The following is a 22,076-nucleotide window of genomic DNA, read 5'->3' on the forward strand; positions in this document are numbered from 1 at the left end:
ATTCAACTCAAATAACTCCAACACTGAACACCATTTAAATATGAATTAAATATGAGTTAAAATTACACTTCAGGAGTGAAAATTTTAACTCTTAACTGTTTAACTTTCTAGAAATTTCAACTGTCCAGTTTTTGCTCTGTTCTTAGACCAGTGGACTCTCCTTCCCTCTCCCACCTCTGCTTACTGGCCAGGGTACGCCCTCTCAGCGCTACTCCTGATTGGATGGAACCCACGCCTGTCAAGAAGTGAGGGCGCCGCCCACCCCTATATCCCCCTAATGTCAGCGTGAGTTTCGGATTGCATCCCAGAGCGCTGCAGTTCAGAGGCGGTGCTGCTGTCACACTCAGCTCCCCTCCAGCATCTATCTATCTATCGATCTATCTATTTAGCCCAGCAACCTCCTGATCACCCTGAGGAGCGACCTTCACCAGAATTCTTTATCTAAATAACTAAAAAACAAACAAATCTACATACTTTCCTAAAAGGCTCATTTTTTGGAGGAGTTTTTGGAGTCTCGTGCGTCTGCAGCCTGAGGATCAAGCAGATAACGTTAGATGTCCAGGTAGCGTCTTGTGCATCTCGTGCATCTCACCAGCAGCCTGTTAAGTTGGAAACTTAAACTAAACTTCTCTGTGGAGCAACTTGTGGAGACTATTACTACTACTACTACTACTTTTGTGTGTGTGCGCGTGTTGGATCACTTCTACACTTTTTCCACGCTCGTGCGAAACATGCATCGCGAGCCTCCTCTGCTCGCCCTGTTGCTCCTGCTGCTGTTTCTTCACTTCCCCGCGCGGATGCGCGCACTCCCGGACTCCGCGTGCACGCCATGCGCGCGCCGCGTCTGTCCGAGCGAAGCGGCAGTGGGAGCGGAGGACAGGACGGGAGCGCGCGCCTGTGAGGACGGCACGCGCGCCCTCGCTCGCGACCCCTGCGGCTGCTGCGCGCCCCGCTGCACGCGCCTCGCGCTGGAGCTGTGCGGCGGGACGGACTGGACGCTGGGATACTGCGGCCTGGGACTCACGTGCGCCGCGCTCAACCGCACCGGAGCCGCCGACATCCCCGAGGTGGGGGTGTGTAAAGGTGAGTGGTGGGAGAGGTGGTGGAGAAGGAGAAGGGCAGTGACTAAACAGGGGGACTAACAGTGAATAAAGCGTAGAAAACTTCGTTAAAAGTTTCGTAACTACGCTTTTACAGCGTTTGGTAACGTAAACGTGCGCTGCTGTTGCTGTGGAGCGAGCAGCGATTCTGTTCACTGAACCGATTCTCTCTGAATCGTGTTCAGAAAAGCCTGTAATAGAATATTAACCTGCTATTAGCTACTGAACTGAATCAAACCGCGGACGAGAAATGATTCATTGAATCGCAAACGAAACAGCAACGTTACAGGAGAGTGATAGTTAATAAAAACCTTTCTAACATTCAATGGAAGTTAGTGTAAAAAGAGCTTATTTCAGTTAATTTGGGAGATTTTCCATTGGTCCGTTCGTCAAAAAGAAATCACTGTTTAAGGCACAATTGATTTGTTCAAATTATTTGGTAGGTTACAAATCAACAAAACTCATTAGACAAGAGTTTATTTCAGGTAATTTTGGAGAATTTCTGTCAGTCCATTCATGAATAAATTTTATACAATTGGAGGGACAATGTATGTGTTCAAATTATTTAGTAAATTAACAATTTAGGTGTTGATATTTAACGAGTCAAGCAAACAAAACAAAACAAAATCCCACAGTAAACTAGCTACAACCCACATACAGGGTGTTTACATGTCCTTAAATATGTCTTAAACGTCTTGAAACGTTGTTTAAACAGTAAGCTGTTGTAACTTGCTTTTATGTAAGCCTCTAGCTAGTGTAGGCAGTAGATACTGTAAGCAAGGGGTGTCTTAAATTGTATCTGAACAGGTTTATCTTAACTTTCAATGGAAGTCAATGTAAGTTCAGTTTAGGTAATTTTGGAGAATTTCTATTGGTCTATTCATCAAGACATTGTTTTTGACACTGTTTAAGGGACCATTTATTCAAATTATGTAGTAAATTATTCATTAGGTTAGCTGTTGTAACTAGCTTTTATGTTAGCTTCTAGCTAGCGTAGAGAGTATGATAGTGTAGAAATGGGGAAGTCTAAAATTTGAGCTTAGCTAAAACCATTTGGATAACTCTACATTTGCACTGGACCCTATTTCCAGTTTACAAAATACTAGCTAAGTTTTTGGTTGTGCAAAACTGTTGATTAGTTAAGTAGCTTAATGCTAACGTAGGTTTGGTTAAAATATTGGTTTGTAAGAAAATACACAAGAAATCATAAGCTGAAAAATGTAGCTAAAGTGGGAAAGTTGAAAAAAAATACTTAAAGGATCACAGTTTAATTTACTAACCTTTAACTTTACACAAACCTTTTCCCTTTAGATAAACAGGTCCATTCACCAGTTTACCACTAGATTTAAAAATCTTGTCTTTGATTAACTGAATGAATTAAGTTAAATATTAGTTAGACTTGAAACCTGCAGGATGGAATAGCTGTCAAGAAGTGGCTCGTTAGGTTCTGGTATCACACATATCGTTTGTGTGTAAAAACTGGAGGTATTTTGCCTTCTTTTGCTGTCTTTTTTATGATGACCATCTGTATATGTGGTCATTATCATTCTCTTGTAAAGCAGGTGTTAAGGCAGGTTTTACTGAAGCACATGTACGCATTCCACTTGAGGTAAGCTATGTGTGGAACACTTAAAGGATGAACTCAAGGTGCAATTTACTGAGCTTAAACAGATTCTAGTTGGTAAAAATAGCCGGATTGAGACCTGCTAGAGGAGATGGTCTTGGTTCGGTCCCAAACAAACTTAGTTTGCAGTTCGCTTGTTGTGAGAATGTGATCTGGTCTCTGTCCAACCCAGCTATCAAATATACTCCTTTAATTGAGCTTAAGTGCTGGTATGTTTAGTTCAGTTTAATCTAATATATTAGCCAAATAATGCTGATTACCACAGCTATGAATAAACGCTGTCTCTGCTGCTCCATGCTGTTTACATGCACGGTATGTGCAGCGTTCACTACTCGCAGCCGCGCAACTCCATTTACTACGTGCAGCGCCAACACACCGTCCTTGTGTGGCTAAACTTCTCAGGGAAGGCTAAAAGTAGTGAGTTGCTAATAGCAACAGTGCTACAGCTACACCTTTCAGGTGCAACACTGTGAACATTAGTCCTGAATTTCATTCATTGGTTCCACAAGTCTCCTATTGACTGCCTGTACCGTGTATTCTACTTGCATTTGCGCAAACTGAACCATAACCCCCCTACCGTGACGGTTTGTAAAGTATAAACGTACTGTTACATCTCTAGACTATAGTATATATAAATATATACGTAAATTAAAATTCAAACACGTACCAACAGGCCACTGTTAGATGCATTGTTGTGTTTAGTGACATACATTAAGGTCTGGCTTTATGGACGTTTCAGCAGCAGCATTGTACCTTACAGCTGCATGGATTTTGAACCTCCTAAACCCCAGCCTTGTCCTGGACTTTTTCTTGACCTTAATAAGTGATTCTTTAAAGCCCCAACTACACAAAGTCCTGTAGTAGAATGACCTCTCCTCCTCTCCCATCATTCTGGGAGGTCTGGAGGGGGAGGGAGGTCTCCGGTTCGGGTTCGTCTCTGGGGACGGTGTCCCTGATTGAGTCCTATTTACAAGTGCAGGTCTGGAGGTTAATCCTGAGCGGGACCCGCTGTGCCCTTGGCAAGTTAGCTACTTTGAATTAGGCAGAGACTTAATGGCTTGTGTGATTGAGTTGTGAGTTTTTTGGGCTCCCCTGCGGCTCTGAATTCAACACCTAATACACTTGCTCCTGAAAATGCCTCCCTTAGTTCTCTCGCTCTCCCTCACTCTCTCTTTCTCTCGTCTCTCCTTCACTCTCTCTTTTTCTCTGATCTAGGATTTCCTGAGAGGCAGTAAATTAGAAATAAATTGGAGGTCAGAGGTTTATTTAAAAATGTTTTTCGGATGCCTCTGGGTGAAAGGCTTTTCTCTGGGTGGTCAGTGTGTGTGATGGTGTGTAAGGGTTGGATTGTATTGTGGGAGAGGGGTGGGAAACAGTGTTTCTGTGCAGAATATATATATACATATATATTTAGTTTCACAGACATTACAATACAAACAAGGACATCCAACAGAAAAATACAACCCAAAATAGGCCTGTGACGATAATTACATTATCGACTTATTGTAAAATAAAGGGACATGACTTCAATATAATATAATAATATATAACAATCGTGATATCGACTACTGTGTTTATTTGTATGTTTGTTCATATATATATAATATATATAACAGTTACAAGTTTTTAGCCAGTCATGCAATACCACACCAATGCTTCAATAACTGCGACTCTGTACACACAGTGTGAACTGCAGTAGGTAAAGAAAAAAAATATATATATATATATTTCCCAGACTATGATCAGTTGCGATTAGTTCTGGGACGATATATCGTCCACAAAAAATTCTTATTGTGAGAGGCCTACCCAGAAAGGAAACATATCTCATTCTTTAAACCAGCAAATTTAACTCTTTAAAGTACTTTATAGTGGACACAGCTTTTTTTGTTGCTAAGGCAATTAAGAGACTCAATATGCAAAAAATAAATTCAACAAGAAACACATTAAAAAAGGGTTTACCTTTACCTTTAAATTTTAATTTGTGTAAATAATGTTTCCCAAAGGAGGATCAACAGATTCAAAGTAAAATGGATCATTTTGGAGACGTTACAGTTAAAATTCAAAAATAACATCTTTACATTTTATATCTACCCTGTAATTTACTTTATTAGAAAACTATTTAGCTAGAGCTTTCCAAAAATATTATGTCTAATGTTCTATTTTTTTCTGGATGTTTGGAGCAAAATTTAGAGTTCTGATTTATTTCTATAAATTTAGCAAGATTATAATTACTAATAGGTTACATATTGAGCAGGATTTTTTAAATGTACTTACATATACTTATAAGGGAGTGACCAAGCTTTCCTCCGAGAGATTTCTGTAAAACGTGAATTCCAATATGATATCCCTCGAGACTTCATTTTATTTTGTTTTAGAATATTTCCCAAATATGTTTATTAGAACATTTTTCACTTCTGAAGTCTTGGCCATTAATGTAAAGCAAAGGTTTAACTTTTGTGACAGTGTAAAATTAAATATAAGATTCCATCAGCATTAATAGACCTTTAGGAATAGCTTTAACTACAACATTAAACTCTTTATATTTTATAGGAAAATACCGTTTATTTATAAAATCTTCATAAAAGAGTCAATGTCCAGATTCGTCCAACAAATCGGTGACATAATAAATGTCCCTCTCTTTCCAGTGGGGCAGAAATAAAGATTTATTTTTTCCTGGGATGTTACCATTGTTCCAAAGACCTGATTTATGTGGAGCAAAATGATGAACATAACATCACTGTGCAGAATATACAGGTGACATCAGAACCTGCGGGTGTTAAAGTCTGATTAGGAAAGGCTTGATGAGGTGTATAATTACCAACCCCTGTCTGGAAGATTGCTATCAGCTGAACCATCATCATGTTCATGCATTATGTATGATTTGATCCATTAATTACCCCACTTGTCTATGGGGCTAATTAAATAAATGAACTCATTTGTATTCAGCTGATGAATGGAGAAATCTGAGAGAGATCTGAAAAAAAAAAAGACGGATGGCGTCTCTTAGTTTCCTCATTAGTCTCCTTGCAGATCTAAAACTACCTTTCTTCTTCTTCTGATTAATTTAAGTGACCTTCTTCCTATTTCACTTTTAAATTGTGACCTTTTTAATAATTATACCTGTAACTTAAAGGAACAATCAGTAATAAATGAGAGTAAGTGTGTGAAAACATTCCCATTTCCAAACACTGGATAGATTTCTGCTTGGCTCAAACGGGTTGCCAGATTGACACACAGTGGAAAGTGACGGCAAGTTTAATTTTGCAGCTAATCAGTGAGTAGATGATACATTTCAGTGTCCAAAATGCTCATAACTGCTTTTCTAGTGGTGGTAGGAAGGTCAGCAACCTTACTGAAGCTCAGTGATTACCTGTTCAGCAGAAAAAAATAGCTAGCTCGCCTGTTTCCGTGGCTACAGCACACTGTTTGCATACTGCTGTCTGTACCTGGCATCCCAGAGTGTTTATAGGTTTATGGTTGAGTAAAATGAACATTGTTGTTTTATTCTATAAACTACAGACGTCAAATAATGCAAAGAAAACAAGTTCATATTCATAAAGTTTTAAAAGTTCAGAAATCAATATTTGGTGGAATAACCCTGATTTTTAATCACAGTTTTTTTCATGCATCTTGGCATCATGTTCTCCTCCACCAGTCTTACACACTGCTTTTGGATAACTTTATGCTGCTTTACTCCTGGTGCAAAAATTCAAGTAGTTCAGTTTGGTGGTTTGATGGCTTGTGATCATCCATCTTCCTCTTGATTAGGTTTTCAATTTGGTAAAATCAAATCTCTATAACTTATAGCTCTTATGCCTTATAATACCCCATACTTTAAAACAATGATCTACTGGTGTTTCCATTTTAGTACATTTTGCAGCAGCTGCCTGTTGATCCTACATTATTGCTGCTGCCGCTGCTTCAGAATTTGATGAAATGTCATGAAACAGTTTCACTGTTACGAAATTGAGAAAGCTTTAAATTTAAAACGACTTCATGTTTCTAAGCATTCTTTTGATTCCTCAGCGTGCCACAATGTGCCACGCAGCATTTCAACAGCACTACATTAAATTAAAACCATATTGACAAAACAGGAAGCTCTAGTAAGTCACAGATCTGAAATGTGCACAGAGAAAGACAGTGAGTCTATTGGTTAACAAACAAATACTAAGACTTACTTACCTCAGTTAACATTACTATTCTAGTCCTGTACAGCTGGTATGGTTCAGCTGGAAAACAGCCAGTTTTTGAAGAGAACCAAGTAGTAAACCCAAGTAAACTAATATCAAGCATTTATGCTAATGCCATGGTGCTAAATGCATTATTTTATTTAGTGTTTTAGAACTGTGTATTATTGAAAAATACACATTTTTTTCCGTCATGTCATGATTTAGGGGTGTGCCGTATCATCGATAATATCGCCAAAATGTCTGATATGATAAAAATAACTCCATATTGTGATTTCGCTATATTTGTAAAATCAGTCTATTTTGTATTTCTTTTGCTATTTGCAGTTTTTATTTTTTAATTGTTCATTTTTTTCCGCCACACTAATAATCTTTTATTGTATAAGTTTAGTCTTGGTATATTGTTGTGTATGAAACAGGAAAACGTTTATAGATCTTTTTGTTTCTACTGAATGTATAAAACTGTTATATTTATACTAAATGTACAATTTATATTTATTTTTTGTTGCAGTAGAATATTCTTAAAAATAAAATGTGTTTTTCCATATTGCCAAAAATATAATTATCACAAAAAGATAAGTTAAAGATAAAATATCATGACATTATTTTTGGGCCGTATCGCCCACCCGTAGTCATGATATTATTATTACCGTATTTTTCACACTATAAGGTGCACTTAAAATACTTACATTTTCCCAAAAATAGTCAGTGCACCTTATGTATGAATTTTATTAGTCAGGTATTAAGGAGCAGTATAATATAACTCTCTTATACAGGAGTTTCTGTTTAGTTCTCCAGCAGTATTAGCATTACCCGCTAATCGCTAACTAACCATTTGGCCGTTCGGAGGCGAGTATATTGGACTGTATCCTGCTACTAACCCTGGCTAGCACTGCTGGAGCAGCATTAGCATTAGCCACTAACTGTGATAGCCATCTAAGCTTACTGTAAATAAACGGAAGTGCTTTCTTGTGTGTGAAAATAGACCAGAAAACAGACATTTATTGATAGTGCGCCTTATAGTGTGAAAAATACGATTAATTAAATTGCCTCTGGTAAATATATTATGGAAACTGAAAATATTGTTAATTTTTCTTTTGCATCAATCAGCAAAAAATGTCATTGAACGTGACGTGCACATTTAGTGATGCGTCTATTACCCGTTGCAATTGATGCACTGTGGCAATACTTAATGGTTGCATTGGATCCATACAGTCCTACAAACAGACAATCAAGACAAGACAATCAATTCCTATCCCAAAGGGTGCACTTGTGATCCTGCAAGGCTGTAAAGTGTCACGTTGCTCATTTTGCTGATTAAATGGGTGCTCATAAGTCCCTCTCTGCACATTTACTGCCGCCTTCAGCAAGGACAGCATCTATGCACACTCAGCAGAGCCCGTTTTTTTACCCCAAACTCCCTGAGGTGCAGGTGAGGACCTGAGGGTTTATTTACACTTATCTGCTCAACACGGCAGAGTGGAAGCAGTTGAGATATGAATAAATATGCATTTATTAATTTAACTGTTCATTGAGCTGCAGGATGCTTGTAATCTGATTTGGTTCAATGCACAGATTATGCAGATTATAAGGCACACTGATGATTTTTGTGAAAATGTAAGGGTTTTAAGTGCACCTTGTAGTGCATTGTCTCCGTCGTCTTGCTTTAAATATGATACAACCAAAAATGAGAACCAAAAGTAGGTGTGAACTTTCTTAAAACTTAAAACTGGGAAATTAGATTAAATAATTTACTCGAATTAACAAATTAAACTGTTCCTCTGTGAACAAGAAAAAAAAATGAGAACCACTATTGGCACAACAAAAGTGCCAAACTAGTTGAATGATGCTTTTTTCTAGTGTTATTAACTTTTGCACATTTTGAACACTTTATTAAATGATCTTTTTCCTCATGTTGGGTAACACTGATCTTAGAATAATAGCAGGGTTCAATATACAGTGTGCTATGTGCAAAAAGTTGTCATGCCCATCAAATACCTTGTTTTTGATATTATATAATTTCCTCAATGATGTCTAGACAAAGACTCAGTTCTCATGGTTGCCAGTGCACTTAGCATACCTTCCCATTTTCCATTTCAGTGATTTAGGAAGCAGTGAAGTGTCCACTTCTCCTGCTGATGGGAAGCGCCTGTGCAGACCTCTTTACCCAGCATTATCTAACATTTCAAAGACTTCCTCTTCAGTAATGCTATCGTCCAGAGACCGGCCCCTGAGGTCAGCTGCGTCGTCATCTCAGGCTCTGGATGCCAAGACATGCATGCAGTCTCCAATATATTCTGGGCAGATGTGAAAGTTTAATACTAATGTAGGACCAACTTTATAACAAACACAAACCCTTAACTACTATAAGACAAGATCTGCATTCAGCCATGAACTTCTGCACAGCCCCGTTACAGATTCAGCTGTTGGCTGTTCACACTGGTAACTCGGTTTGTAGGCTGAAAAAATGGACTGATCAAACGAATGTGATTGTTCTGAGTTAATTGTCGATATTTTGTATAACTGTTTGTATGACAGTCTGACAAATCTGAATCATGGTCAATATATTAACTGTTGAGTTTCTTAGTGACAGACAAGATTTCGATTGTCAAGATTCTGAGTGAACAGTCCAGATTTCTATTGTCGGGATTTTGGGTGACAGCCAAGGTTCTAATTGTTGAGTTTCTAAGTGAACTGTCAAGATTCTGATTGTCAAGATTTTAATTGTTAAGATTCTAATTGTCAAGATTCTTATTGTCTGGATTCTGAGTGACATTCAAGATTCTAATTGTTAAGATTCTAATTGTTAAGATTCTCATTGTTAAGATTCTAATTGTTAAGATTCTAATTGTTAAGATTTTCAGTCACAGTTAGGATTCTAACTATTAAGATTCTGATTGACACTCAAGATTCTAATTGTTAAGTTTCTTATTGTTAAGATTCTGATGGTTAAGATTCTCATTGTTAAGATTTTGAGTGACAGTCAGGATTCTAACTATTAAGATTCTGACTATTAAGATTCTGAGTGACACTCAAGATTCCAATTGTTAAGATTCTCATTGTTAAGGTTCTGATGGTTAAGATTCTTATTGTTAAGATTCTGAGTAACAGTCAGGATTCTAACCATTAAGATTTTGAGTGACAGTCAGGATTCTAACTATTAAGATTCTAACTATTAAGATTCTGACTATTAAGATTCTGAGTGACACTCAAGATTCTAATTGTTAAGATTCTCATTGTTAAGATTCTGAGTGACAGTCAGGATTCTAACTATTAAGATTCTGAGTGACAATCAAGATTCTAATTGTCAAGATTCAGAGTGAACAGTCCAGGTTCTAATTGTCGAGATTCTAAGTGACATTGAAAATTTGTTGACATTGAATTTGACATTGAATTGTTGGGATTCTGAGTGAAAGTCAAGATTATAATTGTTGAGATTCTGGGTGACAGACAAGATTCGAAGTGAACAGTAAAAATGATGTCTGACAAGGTTCTGAGTGACAGTCTTTCCAAAATGGACTGTAGTTTACTGCTGTCCTTGACTGGTGGCTCATCAAAATTTAGAATTAAGTGTTTAAAGTGGAAAGTGATGTTCTCTGTTGCCTCCTTATAAACTCTACATTGTAGCTTAACAAGAAACTGCTTCGGCTGGTTCATTTATCGTTTGTAGATTTTCACAATGATTTAGGTTGGATTTCTGTAAACAATTAAGAGAAAAGTGCTTTTTATATTTTCTTTCTCACGTTTGGTTTATCAGACAGGTTAAATAATGTTTCATAGTTCACAGTTACCTACTGATTGTTAAATATTTGGTGTTAATTATTGACAAACCGCTCAATTTCAATCCTAGTCCAAGTCTCCATATGGTTTCTGATAAAAATCATCTCAGATGCTGAGAGAACCAGCATTTCCATTCCCGAACTTAACCTGAAGGAAACATCAGTCTCAAACCAGAGGCTCCAGGCAACTTGGGAACAACCCCGGCTTTGTGACCACCCCACTGTACCAAACCATCAGGGGCTGTGTGAAAATATGAGAAATACCCTCTGCAGGAAAGGTCCGGATGGAAAAAACGTTGGAGGCTCGGATCATTCTGAGGTGACAGGAAATAAGAGGGAAAGTTGTGGAGAGGCCGGCTGACGGTTGGTTTGAAAAGCGCGCTTGTGCTCAGTCTGCCAACCTGTCTGTCTGAGGAGAGCCGCAGTCTCCTCTCAATAGATGCTCGTTTGTCCACAAACCGATGTTTCAGAGCCAGGAGCGTAAATACGCGAGTCCTGGACTTGGCCGCATGCTCTCTCAGGCTTGAATGCGGTTGTTTTACCACCCATGGCTCACTGTTTAACGTTTTCCTCGTGCTCTGAGAAATGTGGCCTTTCTGACTGCTTTGAACGTCCCCAGAGAGGATCTGATCATTTCTGCAGTTACTGACTTTGTTTGCAAGTCAAATTAATATTAAAAAGAGTATTCTAGTTTAAAACGGCTTTAAAATTAAATCAATTAAATAAATAAATCGGATATCAATCTTAAATAACTAATGCAGACCAAGATTTACTTAATTACATGAGCCTAGGCTACAGGTGTGGTAGTAAGGTCTTATGCATGTCACGCTTATAAACAGTCTTAAAGAGACTTTGTGGAGACTTGTCATGCGTTAATGTCATGTGGGGACATTGCATCATAAAACTTGGGTGCTGTTTTTCAGGTATTAAGAAGCAGTAAAGGCACTCTGCTGAAGTACAGAGGAGTTATACAGGAGTTTCAGTTTAGTTTCTCCAGCACTGAGACTCGGGACTAGAGTAGCATTAGCATTAGCTGCTAGACATGCTAAGTGCTAACTCTTTCATCAGTCAGAGGGGAGTATTATCAGACTGTATCAGTTTGTGTGTTTACCGTGTTAAAACAAGCTACGTGGGACGAACTGCTAGCTAATATTTCCTTAGTGTAGCGCTATTGGGCAGCATTAGCGGCTAACCGCTAGCAGTTTTCAACCGCTAGCAGTTTTCAGGAGAGAAATCTGTGTAGATTAACATCAAGTGCTCGGTTGACTTAAAAAAATGTTTTTTTTTAAGAATTACACTTTTGTTTACTTAGCTTAGCTTTACTTTACTTAGTTAACTATCCCCACACCACCACCCAGCGGTGAGACCTGCTGATTTAGAAGGGAAACATGGCGACACCCCTGTTCCCTGTTCCTTACTAGTGTCACATAATGCGCTTTTTAATCCGGTGCGCTTATGTATAAAAATTGACGTTCATTGATAGTGCACCCTAAAATCCGATGAAAAAATCAGTAATCCTTATTGTTGATTATGTTGACTAATTGCCACAGATGTAACTTAAGTAGTAGTACCCTCTAAAACTCAAAAATTCTGCTGTATCTTTCAGATGTTAGGGCTTTACTCAAAGTGTGAACATGCCGTAGAATAAAAAGTCTAGAAAAAACTGGTCTGGGGCCAGCTTTCCCTACGCAAACCAGTCTCAGATCCCGTCTCAGTTAATGTTCAGCAGAATCTGCAGGGAGCTTTAGAAGTCCCTCCAATTAAGTTTAAAGCACCAGAGCCGTTGTGCTGCTGACATGCAGTCAGGGTTCTTTTGTTTTTGTGTTTGGTAAGACTTTCGAAAGCCAAGCCCTAGGAGAGGAGCGAGGCTGTAGATTACAGTCTGGTTCTGTTTATTTGCATGCAGGCATGGCCTGAGCAGTCTCTGGGGGGTCTACGCAGGGGGACTTTAGGAGGCCGAGGAAGGAATCAGATGCTGACGTGAATTGCCTCATCGTACTTAACCCACACGTGGGGCAGTTAGAGACGGGGGTAGAGAGGGAGAGACGGAAGGAAAGCAGAAATGAAAGACCCTCAAAGAGAGAAAGCAAAAGAAGGTGAAAAGCAAACTCAGCGCCAGAGTCAGCGGTACAAAGCAAAGAGAGATCATTATGGACAATTCAAAAGAGAGTCCTTACTCCATAGAAATCAGTAGTATTTGTCCCTGCCCAGAGTGTACCACCTCAGAGATGGCCACTGCCAGGCATTCCATAGTTCAAGTGGGCACAAAGCTCCGGTGACCGAAAGGGCCACCATTCAAGACACTGTCTAAACAAATCAAACGCACTGTTCCCGATCTCTGTGGCAACACTGTTGTCTTTTCCACAGAGCTCCGCGGAGCCGCGGACGCTGGAGCGGAGGACGAGCGCTGCCCCCTGCTGAGCGGGTGTGACCGTGTGAGTGGAGAGTGTGTGTGTGAGTCCACACACTCCTGCATCAGGACTTTCAGATACCCGAGCAGAGAGTCGTGCGCCAGAGCCGCCAAGACAGGTGAGAATTGACGGCAGAACTGTTTTGCAACTGAGTTTTACATTCTATTGCAAAGTGTGATAAATGTTGTTAAATTAGATTCCAGCAAAGGCTGAGTTAAAATCACCATACTATGCATAATGTGCATTGTGGGTGCATGTTAAAACATTGCATTAAATGTTGTAAATATATCTCCCAATTTATCTAGGCCAATTTAGATTGTCCCACCCATTTAGCTGCTACTTATACAGCTGTATATCCCTCTATCACCAGTGATGTCCTGAGTAGCATCACAGCGCAAACGCTTGCAGGAAAGCGCAGCGACCCGGTTCCGATACATCAGCTCACAGACGCAGCCTTGTGCTGATCCACATCACCCTAGGAGTGATGAGATGGAAAAAGATATAATACTTTCACTAAAGATGAATGAACACCAGTATTGGGTCCGATACCATGCTAAGGTACTCAGAACTCATGTACTCGTACTCACCAATGAGACCCGGATAGCAAAATTCAATTCCAAGTGCACATTGCTAACATGCTAATGTGTATACTAGGGCTGCAAATAATAAGTCATTTTAGTAGTCAATTAATATGCCGATTATTTTTACGATTAGTCGATTAGTCACGATTATTTTATTTGTATTTCCTTTTGGTGAGACTCCTGTTTTACTGCACATTGACACATTGTTACACGTTTAGGGCCCTCAACCAATTGTGCAGTACATTTTTATAGTCTGACATACATATATTACCCTAAATATTACAAAGTATATTGTAGGAAACATTCACACAGGCTGGGTGTTATTTTCAAGGGATTCTAGGATACTTACATGTCCTCAATTGAGATATAAATATTAAGTGTAGTACAGTAGTAGCACAGCATAGTGACCCAGACCTGGAATTGAACCCCAGTCTCCCATAATTGATCTCACTAGAAGGTGGTGGTGTTATCCACTGCACCACACCACGGCATGTCAGTGAAAGAAGAAAGGTGTTCTTTTAAATTTCAGGCATTAGATTACATTCCTGATCCATCTACTTTGGTTCTTCAGGAGTATTTGAACACTAAACATTGTAATTGGGTCCCCAACTTCTGGTACACCAGGCTGTTGACTTACATTCTTCATCTCTCTCTCTCTCTCTCTCTCTCTCTCTCTCTCTCTCTCTCTCTCTCTCAGAGGCTCGACGGCATGAGCAGGAGCACAGAGACTCGAGGCACAAGGAGAGGTTTGTGGGTCCGGCTAACCCAGCCTGCATCTTCTCCGGCTGTAACCTGACCGCAAAGGGCTGCGAGTGCACCTCCCAGAGCTGCCACGCCCACTTCACCTACGCCAACCGCAGCCAGTGCCAGCTAGCAGCAGGTATTTTATCAAGAAACCATTCTTAAACTATTATTAGGATATAGCATAACCACACTTAACATTTTCTTACATTTACTTTTTACCTATTTATTTATTTATTTATTTATTTCACTAATTGTGTCTTAATCCTGAGATTCGGACAAAAAAAAAAAAAAACACTAATCATTTAAGTGAGCTGCTTTTATGCAAATCATTGTGTGTGTGTGTGTGTGTGTTACTAAGAAATGCGTAACTGACATCCCTGATTGGTGAATAAGATATACCAGAATTTACCAATATGCTGGTTCAGTAAATATAATGAATATGAGTCAATACATATTATATGATATTGTAGTATATAGGTCAAGTTGCCCAAATCATCAGTAGATAGGATATATTTATTAGCTAAAAACATAATGGCAGAGAATGCTAGAAAATATATTTTAGGGTATATATGATGTACAATAATACAAATAATATAGTAATACAAGTACCTTTACAGGGTAAATGCGAATGTCTGTGTCCTCTGGTGAGACGCGCAAAAATGCCACACTGTTAAGATACAAACATGCCAAAGTCAGAGCTCATCTGACTCTTAAAGGTAATAACAACTGGCACACTGATTCGTTTATTTCACGTTACGCCCAAAATTAACCACACCCATGATTAACTAAGAGAAAAGGTACACGCCTTTTACACACTTTTTGTGCCCTTGTCACTACCTAAATCCAGCTGTGTGATCCAGAGTTGATCAATGCGTTATAGATTGCAAAAAATAGGGCCCCAGAACTTTTATTGAACACTTCATTAATATGGGCCCAGGATTACATACACTAAACACTGATTGGTTGTATAAAATACAGTAATCAGGCACCTGATGCAAGAGCTTAAAGAACTGTCAAAAGAGCTGTTTGTAGCTGGGATATTTTTTTCCGCCATTTTGCGTCACTGCGAAACCTTGGCAGTTCTTCATGCAGCTCCACCAAATTCTCTGTGACGCTTGGTTGCGTACAGTGCTGCAGGATGGAGCGTCATGCATGCGGCCAAAATACACAAAAACCCTCCTGACAGCACCGCCTGCCAGCTCTCAACCAGCCTTAACAAAGCAGTTCCACTAAATGAAACAGAAAACCACACACTGCATACTTGTGGACCAGGAACCAGCACTGAGTCCAAACTGTACTGCAGTAAAACTGTGTGTGTGTGTGTGTGTGTGTGTGTATCTGTGTGTTGGCAGGCTTTTATACTTGTGGTCAGGAAGCAGGGGGTGATTGACAGAGAGGATGATGAGGTGATGAAGGCTCAAACTGTGGATTTAAATGCAGTTGTGGCCATTTTTTTTCTCTGCTCACACTGAGTCACACTTCAGGAAACAAGCTGCGTTCTGTAGCTTGGCTAATTAATATGAATAATTTACAGACGTTGGACAATGAAACTGAAACACCTGTCATCATTTTAGTGTGGGATTTTAGGTTTCATGGCTAAATTGGAGCAGCCTGGTGGCCAATCTTTAATCCATTAATTGCACATTGCACCAGTAAGAGTATGGAGGTTCAATTAGCAGGGTAAGAGCACAGTTCTGATCAAAATATTGCAATGCACACAACATTATGGGAGACATACCAGAGTTCAGTTAGCTAACTAAGTTAAGTTAAGTTAAGCTAAGCTAAATAAACAAAACTGTAATAAAAAAGACTTTCTTTTAAAGTCAATCGAGTGCTAAATCTTAATCTACACAGATTTCTCTCCTGAAAACTGTTTATTTGGGTGAGTAAAGTGCTTCTGTTTATTTACAGTAATATTAGATTTCTGAGCTTTAGCATAAGCGGCTAACCGCTAGCAGTTATCAGCTAATGCCGGCCAACAGTGCTACACTAAGTAACCCTGAGTGTTCCGGTAAGCCAGGGCGATATTAGCTAGCAGTTTGTCCCACGTAGCTTGTTTTAACACGGTAAACACACAGACTACAGTCAGATATACTCACCTCTGAACGGCTAAAGAGCTAGAAGTTAGCGCGGTTAGTGGCTAATGCTTATGCTGCTCCAGTAGTGCTCCAGTAGGTCTCAGGCTAGCAGCAGGCAACAGACCGATAATACTCACCTCTGAACGGGGAAACAGCGCTTAGCAGCTAATGCTAATGCTACTCCAGCCCTTTACTGCAACTCCTGTGTAACTCTGTACTTCAGTGGAGTGTCTTTACTGCTCCTTAATACCTGACTGATAAAATTCATACATAAGGAGCACCGGGCACTCCTAAAATCCTTTAATTTTACCAAAAATTGTCAGTTTGTCTTATATTCTGGTGCTCCTTATGTATGAATTTTATCAGTCAGGTATTAAGAAGCAGTAAAGTCACTCTTCTGAAGTACAGCGTTATACAGGAGTTTCAGTAAAGCTTTTCCAGCACCAATGCTGGAGCAGTATTAGCATTAGCCGCTAACCACGCTAAGTGCTAGCTCTTTCCTCATTCAGATGTGAGTATATCGGACTGTAGTCTCCGCATTTACAGTATTAAAACAAGCTATGTGGGACAAACGGCTACTTTAGATTTATTGACTTTCATCACATCATTTGTTATGATAGTTAGACTGTGTTTTATGCTCTCAGCACCCAGTTTTTTGTCTCGTTACGTCTCCTCAAATCGTAAAAAGGTAAAAAAAAAAGTATTTTGAGGCGGGCTGATGGCGATGTTGACATTGCAAGGCCTAACGCAGCTGGCAGAATACCATAATGACATGTTCAGCTGATTAAGCATCGGGTCGAATGAGCCGCTGCCGTCTCTCTTGGCCGCGTATTTTAATGTTTGTGAGGAGCAGTAGGTTTAAAAAATCTCTAAGGACTTGTGGGAAACAGATTTCATATTGTTCAGGGCAGCAGCGAGAGTCATTACACCGCTCTGTCATAATGAAATATAGGATCCAGCATGAAAAACACTTTTTATAAATGCAAGAGACCAAGAGAAAACCACCATTAAAGAGAGTAAACAACATTTTTCAGCCGCTTTTTGGCTTCCCGACTTTCCCATACGCCCTTTTTCAAACGACCTAGCCAAACAGAGAACTGACCTTATGGCACGTCCATTTATTTGCGTCTATTAAAAATTAATACATTAAAAAAAGTAAATAGAAATTGAAGTTGTGTAAATGGGACGAGCCAGGCTAGCAATGGGTAGTTTGCAATGGGTTTGCTACAGGGTTTTTGTAATTAGCACACAGACAGGAAACGAATGTCCTCCAGCGGCTGCATGAGGTGTGAACATGTTTTCTGGGTGTTGAATGTTGTCTTACATTCAGTTGAGCACAAGAAGGGGATTGAAAGCAGTTCTCTGAAGTGTGTAACGACTTTTTGGGAATCCTGGCCTTCGTCAGTCTGGCCTGAAGTGACTGAATGGCCTCCTCTCACGCAGTGGAACATGAAAGCAGACCTTGTTGCCTGCCTGGTGAGTGTAGGGTTGGTTTTTTTTGTATTTTTTTTATGCATTCCCCTTTTAATATGTGCACTAATATGTACACAAAAACAAACACACATAACATGAAATTCTGGATCATTTGTCTTAAAATGTCTTTGTCCATCTCCCAAAGGTCTTAAAATGCCACCAACAGTAAAAACAGTGTTACAGATTTTATTCTAAATTTGATATGATATGCAAATAGAAAAAACAAGATTAATATCTCTAGACAGGCTATTTTTATGTACAGTATCTCACAGAAGTACACCCCTCACATTTTCGTTATTTGTTATTTTATTACCGCACAGGATTTTAAGGTGCATTATGTGACACTAGTAAAGAACACGGGTGTCTCCATGTTTTCCTGTAAAAGCTAAGCTAAGTTAATAAATATAAATTAGTAACTTAAACAAAAAAAACGAGCGCTGGATGTTAAATGAATGTTAGATTTCTCTCCTTTAAATTAAATTTTATTTTAAGTTTATTTGGGTGAGTAAAGCACTTCTATTTACAGTAAGCTTACATTTCCAGATTTCCACTAAGGCTGAATGCAGCAGCATTAGCATTAGCAGCTAACTGCTAGTGGTAGTCTAGTGCTGCTTCAGAAGTGCTAGCCGGGGTTAGCAGCAGCAGGCTTCAGGCTGATAATACTCACTTTTGAAAGGCAAAACAGCTAGCACTTAGCATGGTTAGCGGCTAATGCTAATGCTGCTCCAGTCTCGGTACTGGAGAACTAAACTGAAACTCCTGTATAACTCTGTACTTCAGTGGAGTGGCTTTACTGCTCCTTAATACCTGACTGATAGAATTCATATATAAGGCGCACCAGATTATAAGGCGCACTGAGGATTTTGGGGAAAATTGAAGGATTTTAGGTGTGCATTATAGTGCGAAACAATACAGTGTACTTTTTCATGGGACAACACTGAAGATATGACACTTTGATGCAATGTAAAGTAGTCAGTGCACAGCTTGTTTAACAGTGTAAATTTGCTGTATCCTCACAGAACAACACAATATTTCAACATGACGACCTCAAACACCTCTAGCTAAAGAAACTGAGGATAATGATGCTGGACTGACAGGAAACATACACTATTATAAAAGCTGAACATTGACTACTTTACATTGCATAAAAATGTCATATCTTCAGTGTTGCACCATGGAAAGATATAATAAGATATTTGTAAAAAAAGGTAAGGGCTATAGACGATACTCCTGGAATGGGAAAACAAAAGCTATAGAGAATAGTAAACACAATTTTTGTTTATCTACAAACAGTTCATTTCTTTTCTGTTGGGAAAAAGCAAAGGATTCACAAGCGTATTTTAAAAACAGAAACTTAATATTGGCGTTGTAAGTATTTGCCAGTGTTTGTTTTCGGTAAAGTGACATTAAAAGTCTTTATTTTGGCAAATGTTAAAACCATGTTAAAACCACTTTCACTGCACACTGCAGCTTGCTCTAGGCCTGTGTTCTCTTGCTCAATAAGCTCTAAGTGGTTCAGGATGAGCGAACTAGAAAAGCTAATGATTAGCGGAAGCATATTTTATCCTCCACTTACCAGCAGTGATGCTACAGTTGCACATGCTCCCAATTTTCCCAGGTAATAAAAGTTACCATGTCGTATGGCTTTACTTCAAAGGAGAAACGGCTGCTTTGGCACCAGTTCAGCTGGTTTACTTCTACCCTTCTGAATTCCTGCTAATTACTGACGTCTTTACAAAATCAACAATCAGCATTTGTCCTCCCTCCTCCCTCCGGTCCCTCACAGCCTCCCTCAATCACACAGACTGTTTTAGTGGGTGTAACGCTTCTAATCATTCATATTAATGAACCGCAGCCGCGATTGGCCGACAACCACCTCAATGTCTTCCAAACCACCCCTCAAAACTCAAGCAGCCTCAGCCAGTGGGCTGTACTAGTTGGCTCAACGACAAGAGAGCATTTTAAATAATCATGTATTTATCCTGGATAATGACGGTAATCAGATTAAGCTACTAAAAATGAGGATTTTCTCTGGATACTGAAACTTTTTATAACAGAACTTGCCAACACCTCACAACCACTTCATAAACATGTTTCTCCACATCATAAAGTTATGTTAGCTTAATTTAATCAGAGAGAAATCAAACATGATTAAGACACAGATTCTAAACAGACAGATGCTGAACTATATTCTCGCGAGAACACGTTGTGGGAATGTGTTGTAGTTGATTTCTCTGTAAAGTTTGACAGTTCCATCGTGGTGTTTGCTATTGAGATGATATAAGGTTGATAAAACACATTTATTAAGTAACAGTTCATGAATTTCTACACTCATTCAAATAAATCTCTTCTTTAAACAAAAGGAAACTGTGAATGTTAACATGTTGTGTTCAATAAAACCATGCAAAAATATATTTGTTGTGTGGTTTTAGTTTAAGCAGACTGTGTTTGTCTATTGTTGTGACTTAGATGAAGATCAGAACACATTTAATGAGCAATTTATGCAGAAATACAAGTATAATCCCAAAGGGTTTACGTACTTTTTCTTGCAACTGTATTTGTAGAATGTGTAAAACTAACACAGCTTGTGGAGGAAACAGAGTTAATGCAGTGAAAGTCCAGTTGTTGCTGAAGTGGACGGAGACTGGCTGCATCATGGCTTGAGTGGAAGCTCTCAGACAATAGCAGCAGGGCTTTTGTGTGGCATTGTTTTGAGTGTTCAGCATGATAAAGTCCTGGGTCCCCTCAGCACTGTGTGTCTGACAAAGAGGGGAAGGGTGTGTATTCCACAGTGAACCCAAACAGACACACACACACACACACACACACACATGCCAAGATACACTTAGTCTTGGATTAGAACAGACTGATAAGCAGACACACAGTCTGTCTAGTGAACATCTAGTACACTATAAAAAATAAACATGCTTTAACCCTTCACAGATTAAGACCTATTATTAATCATAATAAACAGGTGCACATTGAATTCTGCGTGATTTGATCAGCCGTGATTTCATGGAGTTTTTTGGATACAATCCGGGTTAGCACCCGAAAAACATCCCTTTCAGACAGCTTCCTCTCACAGCGTCCACAGTTAATCCTGTTGGATGTGGTTGGTCCTTCTTGGTGGTATGCTGAGCTGACATTACCCTGGATACCGTGGCTCTTGATGCATCACAAAGACTTGCTGTGTTGGTCACAGATGCTCCAGCAAGACGTGCACCAACAATTTGTCCTCTTTTGAACTCTGGTATGTCACCCATAATGTTGTGTGCATTGCAATATTTAGAGCAGAACTGTGCTCTTACCCTGCTAATTGAACCTTCACACTCTTCTTTATGCTCTTACTGGTGCGATTATGTGCAATTAATGAATATTGGACACCAGGCTGCTCCAATTTAGCCATGATGAAACCTCCCACACTAAAATGACGACAGGTGGTACATGGCCTAAAAAGTTTAAGAAACTAATGTTCATTCCAACATACTGTCATGTTTTCTTCGTCAAATATTTGCTAAGAGAGCATGTGAATGTTGAGGTTTCTGTTTCTGGATGAGGGGCGGGACAGCCCTTCCCATGTCCCAGTCAAATATTTATGGACTCCATTCACTCCCATCAAAAACTCTGGTGTTGACAAAAGCATTTCATAACACGTCTTCATCTCTTCTCAGCTCCTCTCAGCTTCTCTCAGCTCCTCTCAGACAGTGTGAAATGCTTTCGCCAACCTCGCAGTGACCACAGTCTCCCCTGACAGCACCTGCAGGTCAAAAGCTCGCCCATCCTGAGCAGAAACACGTGCCCGATCACTACCTGATCTCTCCGCGTCTGTTTTTTTTTTTTATTACATATCCTACACTATATAAAACCTGAGGTCCTGAGCCCTGAAAAGCCCACGCGAGCGCAGCTGCACTGAGACAGCTTTGTTCCTCGCTGACTGGCGTCCAAAGTCAGTCTCCAAACACTGTGCGCATTGTGCAGGCTTTTTTTTTTCCGTGAGTAAACCCCGGCTTGTCAACACAGCCTCCTCTGCCTGCGAGAGACGCGCGGGAAAAAGAGGGAGAGTGGAGGAAGACTGCTGCCCTTGTGCCCTCTGCTAGAA

The 22,076-nt window shown here is 39.6% G+C and overlaps 1 protein-coding gene across 3 annotated transcripts in view; it reads left to right on the top strand.

Moving 5' to 3' along the window:
- Positions 1-311: 311 nt before the first annotated feature.
- Positions 312-22,076, top strand: part of LOC103029757 (cysteine-rich motor neuron 1 protein) — a 77,017-nt gene continuing 55,252 nt past the window's right edge. For all 3 annotated transcript variants that reach the window (XM_022672597.2, XM_022672598.2, XM_022672599.2), the window contains exons 1-3: positions 312-1,083; positions 13,058-13,219; positions 14,380-14,562. In XM_022672597.2, the coding sequence (XP_022528318.2) occupies positions 732-1,083; positions 13,058-13,219; positions 14,380-14,562 (697 nt within the window). In that variant the 5' untranslated portion in view covers positions 312-731. The remainder of the gene's footprint in view (positions 1,084-13,057; positions 13,220-14,379; positions 14,563-22,076) is intronic.

This window comes from Astyanax mexicanus, chromosome 14 (genome assembly GCF_023375975.1).
Source record: "Astyanax mexicanus isolate ESR-SI-001 chromosome 14, AstMex3_surface, whole genome shotgun sequence".
Classification (NCBI taxonomy): domain Eukaryota; kingdom Metazoa; phylum Chordata; class Actinopteri; order Characiformes; family Acestrorhamphidae; genus Astyanax; species Astyanax mexicanus.